This window comes from Marmota monax, unplaced genomic scaffold (assembly GCF_021218885.2).
Source record: "Marmota monax isolate L192 unplaced genomic scaffold, Marmota_monax_Labrador192_F-V1.1 WCK01_AAM20220418_F8-fsc00178, whole genome shotgun sequence".
NCBI lineage: Eukaryota > Metazoa > Chordata > Mammalia > Rodentia > Sciuridae > Marmota > Marmota monax.
In genome coordinates, this window is record NW_026694501.1 from 736,555 (window position 1) to 754,620 (window position 18,066).

At 54.5% G+C, this 18,066-nt stretch overlaps 1 protein-coding gene across 1 annotated transcript; it reads left to right on the forward strand.

The window, feature by feature from the left end:
* The first annotated feature begins 554 nt into the window (after window positions 1-554).
* On the forward strand, window positions 555-13,979 carry Astl (astacin like metalloendopeptidase). The gene is made up of 9 exons (XM_058571439.1): window positions 555-600; window positions 1,244-1,369; window positions 2,988-3,049; window positions 4,353-4,446; window positions 4,833-4,950; window positions 5,559-5,740; window positions 7,313-7,394; window positions 7,482-7,636; window positions 12,250-13,979. The coding sequence occupies exons 1-9, from the start codon at window positions 555-557 to the stop codon at window positions 12,660-12,662; spliced, it is 1,278 nt and encodes a 425-aa protein (XP_058427422.1). The 3' UTR covers window positions 12,663-13,979.
* The last annotated feature ends 4,087 nt before the right edge of the window (window positions 13,980-18,066 follow it).

Sequence of the window (18,066 nt, forward strand, 5' to 3'; positions counted from 1 at the left end):
TCTGAGGCCTTTCCCTCCATCCACAGATACACTGGGGACTCAGGTGGCTTTTCCATGTCTGAGCCCAGGGTGGGACAGGAAAGGGGCCCGGGAGCTGCAGGAGGAGGACCTTCCAGCACTGGATCCTCCACTGTGCCCGAGGGAGCTCCTTCCCACAGCATTTCTCTGCCCTCTGCTGGCGGCAGAGGATCTCCGGGGAGCCACTCTCCCAAGTCCACCAAGTCTATGTCCAGGCCTCTTCATCCCCTTCAGCCATCAGGCCTTGGGCCAGGGTCCAGAGGCTCAGGCCTGGGCTGGTGGTGGGGGCCACAGGTAGGAGTGGGAGGGGCTGCAGGGGGAAGCTATTGGGAGGGCCACAGGTGAAGGTGGCTGTAGTTGGAGGGGCTGCAGCTGGAGGTGCCTAGGCGGGGCCTTAGATGGAGGAGGGGCTGCAGGTGGGAGCTGGAAAAGCTATTTAATGGGGGCGGTGGGCCGAGACCTGCCAGCAGGCTGTTTCATCCCATGAGGGTTAGTCCTTGTGCCTGTGGGGGCTGCAGGAACCCACCACCAGGAGCATGGCAGGCCTCTGGCTTTGGGGGCTGGCTCTGCTGGCCTTGCCAGGTAAGCTGGCTGCCTGCCCCCTCCTGACGGACCCAGCCTGTAGGGCTCCATGGGGAGGCCGGGTAAGGGCGGCTGCAGAGATCTTAACTGAGCTTAATGACACCTTTCAGGGTGTTCCTGGAAGTCAGCCCCTAGGGGCTGTGGTGGGGACCTCCTGAAAGCCTTGGGAGCAGAGGCCCTACCTGGCAGCAGACAGACCGACTTGTTTTGGGGTGGGGGTCCCCCCTCTAGCCTGGCCAGGGCAAGAGTCACCCATGCTGAGCCCATTTTCCAAAAGCCTGGGCTGACAAAAGGAGCCGAAGAGCAGGTCTGAGGCTAGCCCTGCCCCTGCCGCTGTCCTTAGCAGCTGAGCCCCGGTTCTGCCCCACTCCTGCCGCCATCTTCTGCCACATAGCAGCTCATGCATTTTTAAGCCAAGTGTTGGTCCTGGAAGGGACCTCCCTCCTTGAAGTTGGCTAGGCCTTGTCACCATTGGGGCTGAGTGGGGAGGCCAGGTGATACTCAACTCCTACAAGGGGTCTATCCTTCATGAAGGGCTGGGTCTTACAGTTTGGCACCCCATAGTCACCCCGTGTCACCCCTTCTGCCTCACTCATGGGGCACTCTGGGCAGCTAAGTATTTGCATCCCTTCAACTGGACCAGGTTGGATCCTTGGAGCATCCTTAGCCTTCAGATGTCCAGGAGCCTGTGACACTGGGGTCCCAGAAGGCCTCACCTCTGAAGGGACCCAGGTGTCCTGGGACAAGGACATCCCTGCGATTAACCAAGGTAAGGACATTGTCCTCTCTGGCCTGGAGGGGCATGACATTGTTCGTGTGATGTAAAAACACTTGGATCTTCAGAAAGAGCCGAGAGGCAGAATCTGGCTGAGTGGGCTCTAAGTGGGTAGAGGTTCTGGTACTTTTTTGGTACTGAGGAATGAACCCAGGGGTACCCAATCACTGAGCCACATCCCCAGCCCTTTTTAATTTATTTAGAGACAGGGTCTCACTGAATTGCTTCAGGCCTTGCTAAATTGCTGAGACTGACTTTGAACTTGAGATCCTCCTGCCTCAGCCTCCTGAGCTGCTGGGATTACAGGCGGGTGCCACTGCCCCTGGCTCAAGGCAAATTCTTACATGGATTTTTCCTGTGTCTTTTCTAATGGGTTGTAAGCACCACAGGCCTTTTAAAAAATTGGCCTGAGGGAAGTATAGGTTACTGGGCTCTCTGACCTGGGCGCTGAGCTTTATCATCAGCACATGTTGGAAAATGCCTCAAGCACCCCGTGAGGGACAGGCTGGGGGTACCAAGGCTCAGTACCCCCCATTTGGAGATCTCTGCTGAAACTGAGTGCACACAGGCAGCCTGGGACAAAACTGGTACAAAAGAAGACGGGAGTTCCCATGTCACAGCTGTCGGGGTTGAAGCATTGGGGAGGCACAGATGATCTGGGCCCTGGGGTGGGTGGGTGTCTGATGGCTGTGGGCGCCATCTTGGAGCCAACTAGGAGCCCTGGCACCTTTTCCTGCTCGGGTCACCATGGGTGGTCTGGAGGTACCATCGCCAAGCGTCTTTCTTGGCGTTGACTATCAGAGGCTGTGGAGAGAACTCTGAGCTGGTGGCTCCTACAGCTGAGAACCTGCCACCTCGCTAATGGCTGCCCACGCCCTGGCCAGCGCCCCTTACTGACAGCACCTGTAAGTGATGGCTGCCGGAGCCGCCCAGCTGTCCCTGTTTCCTGAGCATAACGTTGGCCAAAGGGAGCTGCCTTGGGACAAGGCCCGGGTGCCGTCTGTGGCCCAGCGCTGCCGTGGGACCAGGCCACCTGTGTTCTTCTCCGCCCTTTCCTGCTTCCCTCGTGGTCCCCTGGAGATGGCTCCCTCCTTAGGTCACTTGCAGAAGCCGCCATGGCTTCCAGAAAGAGGAGGAACAGAGACGGCTGAGGTGGGGAGGGGCGTGTGGGAGCTGGCACTTGTCCCCACTCCATGGTGGTGTGAACGGGATTTCCCTCTCCTGTCACCTGGGGACCTGAGTGTGACAAGTGGATAGGGGTCAGATGGAAGAAGAAGTGAGCAGGAGACGAGGAGCAGGTCCTCAGCAGAGGGACTTGGGCAGGAGGGGAGACCACCTGGGAGGCCACCTCTTAACAGCAAAGGACCTGGCGTTGGGTCTGGACCGCAGGACTGTGGGAGCTGTGGGTTGTGTTTGAGCAGGGGATGGATGTCTCAGGCTAAGAGGTATCACGTGTGACTGGAGACTGGGACTCACAGGGGCCGTGTGACCTGCCTGAGGTCACACAGTCTCAGCACTTGGAGATACTCTGGCTCCAAAGCTGAAGGAGGCCTCTGCCGGAGCCTGTCCCGATCAGCCTGGGCCAACACACTTCCTTCTCTCTTCCTCCCAGGGCTCATCCCGGAGGAGACCCCAGACAGCAGCTTCCTGGTGGAGGGGGACATCATCCGGCCGGTGAGTGTGTCCACGTGAGGACAGCACCCTTGGTGCCCACCCCGAGGTGTCCAGGGGGCTTGACATCTTTGTTTCTCATACTTGGATAGACACTTCTTTTTGCCAAGGTCAGGGTGACTGTTCTATGGGGAACAAGCAGCCTGAACCAAGGGAGGGTGACAGCTGAAGTGGCACTAGCCTCAGTCCAAGAGGGCTTCCTGGAGGAGGTTGGAGCCCTCGGGCCCTGTTCAGTACCCTGCTCAGGGTGTGTGTGGGGGTACTCGGGAAGCCCTGGAGGAGACGGGGGCACAGGCTGAGAGGCTGGGGTGGGGCGAGCTGGGTGGCCACGGTGACCCGGGTGAGGGGCAGCCAGGACGAGGGGACAAGTGAGAAGGGAAGAGGTTGGGGGAACTGGGCTGGCCTGCTGGGGGAGAGGGGACAGTGCTCAGGAGAGCGACACTGTATTCTAAGCCACTCAGCAGGAGGCTCCTGAGTGGGGCAGTGTGGGGTGGGAAGCAAGCCCACCTGGTTGTCTGTGCCAGAGGCCAGCATGGCTACGTGAAGCCCAGGGGCAGGGAGCTGGTCATGTGACCCCACTCCACCCCAAGCAAAATCAAGCAGCCCCCTTTGGCCTTTGGGGCAGGACTGCTGGGAGTTGTGGAGCCTACACTTGCAAGAGTTCTGGTTGGTGGGAAAACGAGGGAATGTCAAGGGCCAGGGTATTGCCTTGGAATTACCCTGAATGTCCCTGTCCCCATCTGCTTTCCACAGTCAGGGCTGCTCTGAGGGTGGAGTGCTCTGCTGGGGTGCTAGGGTGGGGTTGCTGGCTGGAGCTCACAGCCCTGGGACACCTGGCCAATCTCGGGCACCAATCTTCTTTTTATCTACTTAATAGAATGAGTTACAAGTTCTGTGACATCCTGGACCGAGGGTTGGGTGTTGAGCATTACAATTCACATGGCTAGAGCCAGGTGTGGTGGTGGCACCTGTCATCTCAGCAGCTAAGGAGGCTGAGGCAGGAGGATGGCAAGTTCAAGGCCAGTCTCAGCAACTTGGCAAGACTCTGTCTCAAAAAATAAAAAGGACTGGGTATGCGGCTCAGTGGTAAAGCGCCCCAGGTTTAATACCTTAAAAAAAAAATCCACATGGCTGGCCCATTCACTTCCTGTGCTTCTGTCCCTCTTCCAATGGCCTCTCTATCCACACACCATGACCCACCTGTCACATCTTTAGGGTTCTGGTGGCCTGGGGTCAGTTACCCTTGGGGCACAAAACTTGGGTGGCCTGTGTTCCTAGACATCTCTGAGATGTCCTCTCTCCTCAGAGTCCCTTTCGACTATTGTCAGTGACCAGCAACAAGTGGCCCAAGAGTGCCAGCGGTGCTGTGGAGGTCCCCTTCCTGCTCTCCAGCAAGTATGGTGAGTAGGTGGGGTGTAGTGCCCCTTGCTGGCCCAGCCCCTTCCTCGTGCGCCAGGCTCCTGTCTGGGCTTCCCCCCCTTTCCTTGGGTGGCCACATCCTCTCTCCTCCCCAAAGGGCCCTTCTATGAGGGTCCTTTTGTCCCCAGGGTCTCCTGAGCCGGGAGAGATGGAGAGGGTTCACATGGGACTGTCTGGTCCCCGTGGGCCACATGGTCATACAGCTAGGGTCTGTCTGGAGCTCCGCCTTCTTCCCTGATGCTGCTGTCTGACAGCTTTGGTGGGGGGAGTGAGCCGGAAGCACCACTCCCAGCCCCCATGTGGACTTCACAAGGCTGGAGGGCTGTGGACCTCAGCTGGGGCTTCAGCCAAGCCGTGTCTCCCCCAGATGAGCCCAGCCGCCAGGTCATCCTGGAGGCGCTGGAGGAGTTCGAACGTGTCACCTGCATCAGGTTTGTCACCTACCAGGGCCAGAGAGACTTCATCTCCATCATCCCCATGTCGGGGTGAGTGCTCTAGGGTTGCGACTCTCGGCTTTCTTTTGTAGGACCTGGTTGGGGTTGACAGCCTGTTTCCAGGCTCCTCTTCCTGGGCTCAGACTCCCCCTGTGCACCCCAGGGGTTTGCCCCAGGGGTGCTGGGCCCACAGGGCTGAAGCTGGTGACAGGGTGGGTGCTGGGCCCTTGTCTGCAGAGCCCGCATCTGCTAGAGGCTCTGGTGTGAGTCTGGGCAGGTCTCGGGGTCTTTCTCGGGGGTACACGTGCTGTGGGCATCCAGGTGGACCGGGTCCCCTATCTTCTGAGCCTCTGAGATGGGGGTGGTAGGATACCCTGCATTCTAGCTCACCAGGCCTTGGTGCATGTGGAAGCTTGGACTCGGGTCCACTGGCTCTGGGTGCAGCCTCTGTTCTCCATGATGACATCAGTGCCCATCTCTTACTGGCAGCCGGGCTGCTAAGGAGACTTCATTGTGTCCATTTCACAGAAGGCCAGGCAGTCAAGGGACCTGGAGTGGGACAACAAACCTGGGGCTAGTCCAGGAAGGGGACCATCTGCTCATCTGTCCTGGGCCTGGGTGTGAGGGAGGGCCTGGCTGCCAGCTCTCTGGTCTTGCAGGTGCTTCTCGGGCGTGGGGCGCAGCGGAGGGATGCAGGTGGTGTCCCTGGCGCCCGCCTGTCTCCGGAGGGGCCGGGGGATCGTCCTGCATGAGCTCATGCACGTGCTGGGCTTCTGGCATGAACACTCACGGGCCGACCGGGATAACTACATCCGCATCAACTGGAACGAGATCCTGCCGGGTAAGGCAGGCTGCGCCTGGAGGTCTGGGGTGCCGGGAGGGGGCAGGGGAGGGCAGCAGCTCAGGCCAGGGCATTGTCCACCTCCCGTGGGGGAGGTTGTCCGTCTCCCCACCACCTGCCTGACCCTATGGGGTTCCCGCTTCTAATACCTGAGCAGTCGTCCAGCTGCCTTTGCCTTGGACTCTGAGCCTTCGCTTGCCCCCTAATCATGCCTGAGCAGGAGTGTCACCATCTTTTTCATCTCCTCCCTGGCACTGTCAGTCACCTGAGCATGGCATCTGGGTGAATTGAGCAAGAGGGGAGCTGGGAGATAGCAGGGTGCATGTGCCAGCTGAGGGGGCCCAGGGCAGCGTTGCAGGTGGGCGTTGACGGGGAGGTACCTCAGGAGCCCAGGGGACCAACGAGGCCGGTGTTGGAGTGGGCCCCAGCTCTGCCCGTGAGCAGCAGCTGCGTACTGCGCATCTGGTTCCAGGGATGGGGGATCCCTGCTCTTGTGGCTTGGTGGCCTGATTCTGGAGGTAGGATGAAGGTCAACTGACTGATGTGAGAAGGTACCAAGGGGTTACAGGAGGAGTCGGGGGGCTTCCTGAAGGCAGAGGGCTCTGACCAGAAGTGGGAGCTCCCCTGGGGCTGTGGTGTTGGCTTCGGGAAGGTACCTGAGGTCCAAGACAGGAGCACATGGGTAACACCTTACAAAGGGACCAGGATTGAGTGACACTGGAGGGGGGTGGCAGTGACGGATGACTCTGTACCCAGCAATCTGAGACCACATCCTTCACGTGCTCCTGGGATACTCGTGAACATTTGCCCTGAGAAACACCACATTTGAAAAGGCTGTTAAGACAAGGTTCCGGTCATGACCATAAAATAGAAACCAATAGCAGATCAAAGTCAGAAACATCTCCCACTTAGGTTTGTTGTTGTTTTTTCATTTAATGTCTTCCTTTTGGCTCTGGAGTTAAACTGCAGGGATTCTCAAAAACAAAATTATAGAAAGCTTTAAAAGGTTTGTGGCTCAGGCGACCTTGGGGAAAATGTGTAGATGTATGTGAACATATTCATAAAAATAGAGGGGCTGGGCGTAGCTCAGCAGTAGAGCACTTGCCCATCAGGTGTGAGGGGTGTGTGACCTGAGGCAGAGGTCAAGGTGCAGCTGCTGCTGGGGTGGGGGCTTCATGACCACACGTGGGTGGGATAGCAGACCTTTAACGCTGGGTCAAGGAGTAGATGGAGCAGGGCATCCAGGACACTGAACAGCATGTGACTTCATAGAAGCAGGGGGTCTGCAAAGATTCGACCCATACAAGGTGACTTTGAGAAGGAGAGGTAGGGAGAACTGGTAGGTGCATGTCCCTGGACAGCCACATGTCCCTTGCTTCTGCATCACCTGGTATGGATTTGGATCCCTTCCAGGGCTGGGGGTGAGCAGGAAGGGGTACAGAAGGCCAGAACCAGTGCAGGAAATTACACACTTAAGCTGAAGGTCTGAAACCACAGCTAAGTGGGTTGTCAGTGCCTGCCACTGGTTCTTTTTATATATCTCCAGATTGCATTTTTTTTTTTAAAAATAAGGCTTTGAAATCAACTTCATCAAATCTCGGAGCAGCAACATGCTGGCGCCCTATGACTACTCGTCAGTGCTGCACTACGGGAGGTGAGCATCCCTCTTCTGTACTTCCTTCCCCTGCCCTGTCCTCCCAGCCCCAGTGTGACTCGGCTTTGCCCCATCCTGGGGTTCCAGGCTTGCCTTCAGCCGGCGTGGGCAGCCTACCATCACACCACTCTGGGCCCCCAGTGTCCACATTGGCCAGCGATGGAACCTCAGTGCCTCGGATATCACACGAGTCCGCAGGCTCTATGACTGCAGCCCAAGTGTCCCCGAGTCCCACGGGAGAGGTGAGTGACACGGGAGGGTGACTTGGGCTGGAGAAGGCTCTGGTCCTGAAGTGGGGTCAGGGAGGGTAAAGTGGTAGAAGTTGAGGTTGCAGAGGGGAGACGATGAGGTGACGAGAGGACTACCACGATTGATGTAGGGAAAGCATTTGGAAAAGTTAACACTCACTTGTGATTAAAACCTTTTAGCAACTGGAAATAGAAGAAATGCAGTCTACCAAAAACCTAGAGCAAAATCATCTTTAATGTTAAAACATTAAACTAGGACCAAGACAAAATTTCCCACTATTGTGCCATCTACTAAACATTGTAGTGGTGGTCTTAGCCATTGCAATATGGCAAGAAAAAGAAGTTTGAGGACTATAAGGGAAATAAAAATTGTCACTAATCCTAATTATATTAAAAACAGAAAAATCTGCATCGGTGACTATGGTAATTTTAAAAGGTAAACGTAATCATTACATCAGAATCAATTATACTTCTATTTACCCTCAGAAAATACAACTTTTGAGAAAGATAGCATTGATACTAATAAAAACAAGGCCCTGAGGAATAAAAGTGTCACAAGCTATATAAAACTTCTAATGGAGGAAAACACTTATTTTAAGAATACTTAAATACATAGAAACTGGTTTGATGGTGCACATTTGTAATCCCAGCAACTTGGGAGACTGAGGTGGGAATATTGCAAGTTTGAGGTCAACCTCAGCAACTTAGGGTCTTGCTAAATTGTTTAGGTTGACCTTCTATCTCAAGATAAAAAAGGCTGGGAATGTAGCTCAGTGGTAGAGTAACCCCAGGTTCAGTCCCCAGTACCAAAACAAACAACCCCCCCCCAAAATTTAGGTATGTATCAGTTATTGATAAGCAGACTATTTTTTTTTGTGTGTGTGTTCCTGGGAATTGAACCCAGGGCTTTCACATGCCAAGAAAGAACTCTGGTACTGAGCTACATCCCCAGCCCAAGAAAATGTTTCAAAAATTCACATCTCTTCAAGTAGCTCTATAGACTCAATAAATTCCCATTCAGAATTCCAACAAGTTTTGATGATATTGACAGGGTGATTCTAAAATTTATATAGAAATATGAGAGGCCAATAATAGCCAAGACAGTCCTGAAGAAAAATAAGCAGAGGAATTTGCCTTAGCACATGTTGTCATAGTTTATGAAGTATCTAAAGTATACAAAACATAGATATATATATGCTTCCAAATGTGTTATAAAATACATAGTATATAAAGTATCTTTAAATGGAGATCAAGGATTGATTGACAATTGATTGACAATTGCCCATGGAACAGAATGGAAAGTTCAGAAATGGCTTTGACTCAAGTGGGACCTCCATAAGGGGCATTGATGATCACAAGGGAAATAACATATTGGTCATTAGATGGTTCTGGGACAACTAGGTTTCTACCTAATGAAATTTGTACATGATATGAGTTAGGAATTGATTTCTTGATGTACAAGAAAGACTTCCATGTAAATGGAGAGGAAAAAAAACTTCTAGAAGAAAACCTAGGAAGATGTCTTCCCTGTGGGATATGGAAGGATTTCTTAAATAAGATAGACAATCCTACCCCTAAAACTAGGAGGATTCATAATCTCAACTACATTAACCATAATAACTGCGATTTATCAAGAGACACCATTGAATAAAGCAAATATACAGATTACAAACTGGAAGAGATTCTGAGCAACACATAAGTGGTTGTATACAGAATGCACAAAGAACTATAATAAGAAAAAGACAAACCAACAAATAGAAAAATGGACAAGATGTTTAACAGACATCTTGGAAGAAATCAAATAAGGGGGAAAAAATACAATTCTCAGCCTCATTAGTAACTGAGAAAGTGCAAATGAAGACACAATACCATTTCCCCTCCCTGAATTGGCAGAAGTCTAAAACCTCAATAATACCAGATTCTGGTCAGGATGTGGAACCACAGGTAATGTTTACACCCTACCAATGGGGGTGTACATCACTCCCTCTGTCTGGCTCATTTTCCTTAGCATAATGTTTAGGGAGCACCATGTTGTAGCATTTACCATTCCTTTTCATTGCTGAGTGACATTCTCATTTTACTGATTCAGTGATCACTTGATGAACATTTGGGTTTCTACTTTTTGTCTACTATGGATAGTACTTCTGTGGCCATTCACATGCAAGATTTTTTGTGAACTTATGTCTATTTCTTTTTGATATGTACTTAGGGACTGAATTGCTGGGCCCTATGCTGACTCTATACTGAATTGCTAACTGGTTTTCAAAGCAACTGCACCATTTATCATTCCCACCAGCAATCCAAGAGAGAATCAGTTTTTCACATCCTTGCCAACAATTGTGATCTTTCAATATAACCATCCTAATGGGGGTGAAAGTATCTTGTGTTCTGATTTGCATTTCTCTGATTAATGATGTTGAATGTATTTATGTATTTGTCATTTGTATATCTTTTTTGGGGGGTAGAAATTTCTATCCAGAGTTTTCCCTATTTTTCAGTTGGGTTGTCTTTTCTTGGATGAATTCTAAGTTTTTTTTAAAAATGTATATTCTGGATACATGTGTCTTATCAGTTTTTATCATTTGAAAATGTTTTCCCAAATTCTACGGGTAGGTCTTTTTCTTTATTTTATTTTTATTTTTTGGTACCAGGGATTGAACCCAGGGTGTTTACCACTGAAACCTAGCCTCAGCCCTTTTTTATATTTTATTTAGAGACAGGGCTTTGATAAGTTGCTGAGGCTGGTTTGGAATTCACATCCTCCTGTCTCAGCCTCCTGAGTCACTGGGATTACGTGTGTGTGTCTCTGTACCCAGCCACATTGATTTCGCTTTCTAAATGGTGATCTTTGAACACTAAGACTTAACTGTGAGGTCCAGCTTATCAACTTTTTCACCACCGTGCTCTTGGTGTCATGTCTAAGGTTTGGCCTAGCCCAGGGCTGTGAAGATTTATGCCTGTTTTTTTTCTGAGAGCATTAGTTTTAGGTCTTACATTGAGGTCTGTGATCCTTTTGGGTTGTGTATGGTGTGAGGAAGGGGTCCATCCTTAATCCTTCATGTAGTTATCTAGATGTTGCAGCACCATTTCTTAGATTATTTCCCCCTACATAACATTTCACAGTATCAAATATTACATAACTTTCTTTTAAAAAAAATTAAAGAGCACAGGCCTAGGGATGTAGCTCAGTTGTCTAGCATGCATGAGGCCCTAAGTTCAACCCTCAACACCCCTCAAAATAACAAAAAGGGCTTTGTAGGTGATTCTAGAGGTTAGACTTTCATGAGGAGCAGAGATTGGGAGGTGCTGGAAGGCCTTGCCAGGGGAAGTTTTATCAAGATGGTGGCCGCGTGGGCATGTTTGGGTGTTGAGACGATGACTCACTGGAGAAGGAGACGGGGTGGATTCAGGAGGAAGAGGGAAGATCATCCAGAATGTTCAGAGGCGCTGTCCTTGGTGGGAGCTAAGGAGTGTCCCTGTACTTAATAGAAAGGAAGACAGGCGAGGACCTGGGCCCTCATGGGGACCTGGAGATGAGGAATCGGAGGGTCCCGTTGGACAGCAAGGTGAGGCTTCCAGCTGAGGGGATGAGGGGAGGGACGAGAAGGAAGAGGCACACAGTGGCTGACTAAAGAGGAGTCAAAACCTGGTAGAGACCTGTGGCAGGTCAGAGGCTGGTGCCGGAGACGGGAGGCTGCCCCACCTCCAGGCCTGGGGTTTGGCTGTGTGACGGAGGAGAGAGGAGGAGATATGTCCTCAGCAAGATCGAGCCAGGGGAGGGGAGGGGTCTGGAAGTCCGGAGGCTGCAGAGAAAGACAGGATCCCCTGGTGGACTTGGGGGGGCCGAGGCCCTGTGACATTTGAGGTCTGGATGTAGGGGGCTGCCGTGGAGTGGAGGCCTAGGAGGTGGTAGTGGATTCGGATGCTGGGCCAGGTCCAGAGGGACAGTGTGGGCTGTGAGGACGATGGGACTGGGCGGGAGGGGTGGCTGGTGTGTGTGATCAGCCATTGCTGCGGACGGCAGGGAGGGCTGACTGGGAGCCTTTGTGTGGGCAGGAGTGACAGGGTGGAGAGGAGCCTAGGGACAGGCCACATCACTAGGGCCTAAAGTAGGGAAGAGCTTCACACAGCAGTGAGTGGCTGGAGTGGGTCAAGGAGGACCTGAGGGCACTCGGCCATGTCCTCCTGGTGTCCTCCTGGGGCTTGGCCATGGCTATAATAATGGCTCTAGAGGCGCCTTCAGATGGAAGAGGTCAGGGGTGGTTGTACGGAGCAGCCCAAGGAAGGGCCTAGAAGGTGAAGGCTCTGGTGATAGGTCAGATGGGCACAATGGGGAGGTCACCGATCTGAACAGTGGGGTCTCCTGGTGGTGATTTCAGGGGCCATGTGGGGAGGGAGGGGTGGCTCTGTTGTCCTAGTCCCTGGGACTGCAGAAATGTGGGTCTTGAGGGTATCGGGCAGCGGCTCAGCAGGACTGGCTGGTCATCGCCCCTGTGAGCTGACCTGGGCACCCTGGAGCATGCTGGAGCCGGCTCTGGCTCTTTGCAGCTGAACATCGACTTTCTCGCTCTGACTCTTGGGCCTGACCTCCTGTCCCTCCTCTGCAGGGTTCCAGGAGGACAGCGATGGTCGGAGTCCTACCCCTGACTCCAGGCCACACCTGCAAAGACTTCTGGAGGCACTGTTGGTAGGACCCAGGAGCCCTGATACCCACGGCCCGAGGCCTGGAGGACAGCGTGTAGCTGCCGGGTCTGTGGAGAGCCCACACAGTGGGCAGCTCCCTGCCTGGAGGCAGCTCCGTGTGGAGGCCTTGGCGAGACCCCCTCAGACTCTGGCTGCTTCCCCAGGCCCCGCAGCAGGAGTGCCTGGCATTGCTCTAGAGCAGCCCTGGCTGGCCCCAGAGGCCACCGTACACCCACTCCCAGAGGCCAGAGACCAGCCAGCGCCTGCTCTGGGGAGCCCAGCTCTGCCAGGGGACTATGTCCCCAGAAGTCCCTTCAGAGGAATGTCCAGAGATTGAGCTTGTGGCCTCTGTTCCCAAATGGGGAGCACAGGTTCTGCCTGGAAGAACGGATTCACCAACCTTCTGTCCCTCTGGGCAGCATCCCTGTCTTCTATCCTCCCACCTGGCCACTCTCTCTGAGGCCAGGCCAGTCCCTCTGTCCTCTCTCCATTGTGTTCCCCAAGGGCCTAGGGACAGAGTGACCCTCAGGTTCTGTCCTGGGGGAAGGCAGGCCTAGCTCTGCTTGCCCTTGACTTTTGCTCTAGCCTGGAGGATGCAGAGAATGGGAGGTGACATTCTCCAGGGCCAGGATCCTGGGAGGGGTGAGGAAGTTCCAGCCCTGAAGGCCCCTGGGAGCCTCCTGTAGCTGAGCCCCAGCACCCCCCCCCCCATCATGGTTAGATGGTGCTGCCCTCCCTCTGCCTTGGTCAGGCCTCAGCGGGGAGTCCTCTGGCTCTGCCCCTGGAACAGCCTCCCGTCGCTGATGTCCAGAGGCTGAGCCTCTGGTCTCCAGCTCTGCTCTCCAGGAAGCTCCGAGAGCCCAGTTCTCTCCCCTGCAGGGCAGGAGGACGGTGGCCTTGGGGCACCACCTGTGGGAAGACCAGGAAGAGGTGAGGCCCCACCAGGGCCACCCAGTGGGAACCCCAGCTAGAACCCAGACCCGAGGGGACTGGATGCTTATCACCCAGATCACGGTTTCCAGGGAGCCTCGCCCTTCAAGAGCTCGGCCAGAGGAGGCCCTGGTGGCCATGGGCTGCTTGACCCCCAGCCATGCTTCCCTCTCCTCCCCAAGCTTGGGGCCTTCCCTGGGAGGTCTGAGTCAGGAGCAGAGAAAGTCTTGTGTGCCAGTGGGTGGGTCTGGGCCAGGAGCCCCCAGTCCCCAGGGGTGCGGTTCTAGAGCCTGTCGGGTCGAAGAAGCCCCGTGTTGGGGTGGGAGGGGAGCAGGAGCCAGTGATATTGGGACCCTCAGCTATTTGGGGGGAAAACAGAAATAAAGTTGGGTGCTTGCTGCATAAGCCATGCTGTGCTGATCACCCCACGTGTGTGGGAACCGTCAACCCTCCTGGCTGCCCTGGGAGGGACGGTGGTGGGGTTGACCCACTTTCCAGAGGAGGAAAATCTTCCGAAGGCTGTGGACCTGCTCAGGGAGGCGCACAGAGGAAGCAGCTGGAGGATGAGGCTTGGCCTCCAGTTCTGGGGAGAACTTGGATGTGGCCAGACTCCTGGAGTGGTCAGTGCTGAGACTGTACCGGGGGACATAGGGCCATGCTCATGGACCTTTGCAGCCTCTGTCCCCAGTCTATCTTGGGGGTTTCAGTCTAGAGTTCCCTAAAATGGAACAAGGGCCCAGTCTTGGGCATTAGCTTCAGGGAAGGTCCCTGCCGGGGGGGGGGTGCCCCTTTTCAGGTCTCTGGACTTGGGGTGAGGGGTCAGTGTTGATATCAGAATGGGTGCTCCTAGAAGGTGGCAGCACCCTAGGAGACCCCAGGCAGAGGCCCTGGGCCACCCTAGGATACAGGCAGTGCGGTAGCACCCCAGCGATCAGAAATAAGTGTGACTGCCTGGGGACCTATTAGCCTCTGAGTGGCCGCGCCAGGCCCCTAGACGGGGCTGGACTCTCTGGGAGCCGCTGGTTCAGAGGAGTTGGTGTGCTTTGTACCATGTCCAGCCCCCGCCCCCTGCTCTAGCTCTCAGGCTGCCTGGTGGGAGACCCGGTAGGAAGGGGCTCTTGATCTCCATCTGGATTCTCCAAAGATGGGGCTGGGGAGGCTGGAGGCCTCCCTCTTCGGAGGTAGTCATGGAAAAGCTGCCGTTATGCCCTCCTCCGGGAAGCCACCTGCCACTGCAGAGCCCCGGCCAGCTCTGGGCCCAGTCCTATTCTACAGGCCCCAGCCTGGGTGATGAGAGGCCCTGGGGGGTTAACCAAGCCCAGGAGCTAGCTTCCCCTCCCACGATCCCCAGCCATGGAGCTAGTGGACTCATCAGTCCATTCAATCATTCAGCAAACACTGAGTGTTAGGGGCCAGGCAGGCTCTTGTGGGTTCCATGTTAACAAGGAAGTGTTAATATTCTCAGGAAGCTCCTCAGTGGTGAAGAGAGGGCTGGGGGAATAATCTGGCAAGCAAGGCTTCTGCTATTGACAAGTGACAGGGGAGGAGCCCTCCTTTAGGTTGTTGGTCAGGAAGGGCCCTCTGAGGATGTGACATTTCAGCCATTACCTGAACTAAAGGGGCAGAGAGCGAACAGGACAGGTCAGGTGGAGCTGGGGAGGGTTTTATTCCCAGAGCAGCAGGGGGTACTGCAGGAGGTTTCAAAGTCCTCCTAGATGCTCCTTGGAAATCAGTTGGGCAGCAGAGCAGTTGGCCACTGCAGTCATGCAAATAAGTGACGTGGGCTGCAGAGATGGACGGAAGCCGTGCGCTGGAGGGTTTGGGGGTGGAGGCAGAAGCACTTGCAGCTGTGTGCAGTGGGTGAGGGCGTGAGCCTGCGGGGACAGCAGTGCCACAGCCCTGTGAGCCATAGGGAGGGCAGGGATGGGGAAGCGACTATGCTTAGGTCTGAGTCGGCTGCAAGACCGCACTGGATGGGTGGGGAGCAGGTGGGCCCAGCGGGCAGGCTGGGGTGGAGGCCAGGCAGGAGAGCAGGCTACAGTGTGGTCAGCCTCCAGCAAATGGGAGTCACGGAGTCATGGGGCTAGACAAACCACCCGAGGTTCCTGCTGTGGGGCTGTCCACTATACCCTGGGATGTTCAGCTACGTCTTTGGCTTGGAGTTGGGACAGTCAAAGGCATCTCCAGGCGGTGCCAAGTGTCCCTCGTGGGGAGATGGGAATGTCATTCCCAGAACCACTGAGAGGGAGCTGAGAAGCAGTGGGCTCTCAGGAAGACGTAGAACCATGAGAATTCCCAGAAAACTAGAAATGGAGCCACCATTTGACCCAGGGTTCCACTCCTCAGCATATACCCAAGGGACTTAAAGTCAGCATACTATAGTGATGCAGGCACATCTGTGTTTATAGCAGCCCGATTCACAGTAGCAAAACTATAGAACCAGCCAAGATGCCCTTCAACAGATGGAAAAAGAAAATGTGGTACATATACACAATGGAATATTAGCCATAAAGAAGATCTTTCTGATTTTTGCAGTAATGGAGGGATCTGGAGAATATCATGCTAAGTGAAATAAGCCAGTCCCCCCGAAAAAAAAACAAAACAACAAAAAAACAAAAACAAAGGCTGAATGTTCTCTCTAATAGGTGGATACTAACTCACAGTCAGGGAGTCGGGAGGGAAAAATAGAAGTTCAGTTAATTAGACTAAGGGGAATGAAGGGAAGGGAGGGGAACAGGACTAGGAAGGACAGTAGAATGAACTGGACATCACTATGCCATGTGCATCTGTGAATACGTGACCAGTGTAACTGCACATCATGCACAGCCACAGGAATGGGATCCTAATTAGGATAAGTTGTACTCCATATGTCAAAACACACTCTGTCATGTATATCTAGAAAGAACAAACAAACAAACAAAAAAACCCTGAGTGTTCCAAGAAAAGGGAGTGGTCCCCCGCATCCCGTCCTGCTGAGAAACCAAGAGAAGCCAGAGACAGGCCTGGCCTGTGGTGACCCAGCGGGAGTGGATGTGCAGGGCCAGCTGCAGGGGCTTCTCCCTGGGGGCTCTGGAGAGAGCAGGAGGATCAGGGACCGAGCCTGGAGGCACAGGGGCGGGAGGACCGGCCTGTGAACGGGAGGCAGTGACAGAGGAGAGGGGGCGACTGAGGCCCCAAAGGACCTGCCCCTCTAACAGAGGCAAGAGTCTGAGCTCAGGGCAGGTGGGTGCAGGGAGTGGGGTTGAGCAGGCCTTGGGGGTGGGGAGAGGCTGGGAGGTTAGAGGGGGCGGGCAGCGTCCTGGGGGAGTCCGGAGACACTGGTGGTGTATTGCAAGCCAAGCCGGTCGATGCCGTGTGTTTCACTCCGGAAAAAGCAGATGCTGGTCAACAGCAGGATGCGGGAGGATGACTGAGGTCGGACGGAGGGGGCTGGGGTTTCGCCAGGTGACTAATGACAGGGAGAGGATGACTCTAGGGGCTGGGAAGGGGAAGGTCACGCAGGGCGTTCTGGGAAGAGGGTCCCAGGGACTGGAGAGGCTGGGGCCTCTGGGGAAGTAGGGTGTGCAGCCCCACGGGGGTCAGTCCTGGGAGCCGCTGGGGCACCCTGGGAGATCTGGGCCACCACCTCGCCTCTCAGGCCTGGAGAAGAAGTAACTCCAGGGCTTTCACCTAAGATGCCCCGCGTCTCCGTAGGCTGTGTCAGCCAGGGCAGGGACAACTGTCTTATCATCCTTTGAAAAAAGTGCAATTGCTTATGTGCTAGGTCACCTTTTCCCTAGGGCTCCTCTCTCCAAGGACATCCCTTGGGCACCATCCCTTGGGCACGATCTGTCAGCGCCCATGTATATCAGACCTGCTGCCACTGTCCCGCACCACCCAACAACCCTGGGCCAGATGTGAGGACAGGGAAGTGACATTTGCTCTAATGGAGGGGCAGAGGCAGTGACCCCATGGCACCCGGTCTAGATACGATGTGCTCATGTGAAAGAGGTGTTGTGTGCATGGCATCCGGAAACCTGGAGACAAGGGGCCCTTCCTCTGCCTGGGAGGGTGGTGACAGGTGAGTCAACCTGGAAGAGCACATCAGGAGGGGTCTCAGAACAAACGGGCAACAGCAGCTGGTGAAGCAGGGTCCTGATTGTCCCCTTCCCCATGTAGATGCTGAACTCTGCCTCTGCTGGTGGAACAGGATGACAGTGGAAGTCAGATCCAGTTTGGGAAGAGTGGAAGACTTGCTGGGGCACCTGCAGCCCTGTTGTAGGGGGGAGATGGAAAGCCATAGGCGGGAGCAGCCTTAGCAGTAGCACCCACCATCTTGAACAGTTGGAGGTCCCCAACACAGCCCTCGTTGGGGGGTTGGGAGGAGGTGAGCAACAGAGCTCACAGAGCCTGGGGCACCCTTCCAGCTTCAGGTGAGCATCTCCCACTTCTGCCTATCTGCAGACTCTCCTCTGGGCTATGCCCACCTGGGCTGGTGCCCAACAAGGGTGCCCAGCATGGCCTGGCACTTGGTAGAACTGGAGTTGCCCCTTCAAGGAAGGCCCAGGTGTGCATGTTGGGGGTGGTGAAAAGGTACTCCTTGAGGGTGTCCAGATTCTGCAGGAGCAATGGGGACAGGCAGGAAATTGCTTTAGTGGCTGTTCCCAGTCCCTCACCGCCACCTTCACCCTTCCTCAGTGAAGGGATGACTGGGGTATCTCCATCACTGGTGAAGGTGGGTGCAGGCCCTCCCAGGTCCGTACAGTGGGAAACCCATCCCTAAAACCTCTCTGGTGAGACCTGGAGTGGGCAGGGGCAAGGCCTCAGCACAG

Bases quoted from the DNA above. Each gene is read 5' to 3' on its own strand.
- Astl (XM_058571439.1), top strand. From the start codon at position 555: ATGGCAGGCCTCTGGCTTTGGGGGCTGGCTCTGCTGGCCTTGCCAG. The intron at 7,395-7,481 runs GTGAGCATCCCT...CTGGGGTTCCAG, and splicing joins TCAGTGCTGCACTACGGGAG to GCTTGCCTTCAGCCGGCGTG. The intron at 7,637-12,249 runs GTGAGTGACACG...CCTCCTCTGCAG, and splicing joins CCCCGAGTCCCACGGGAGAG to GGTTCCAGGAGGACAGCGAT.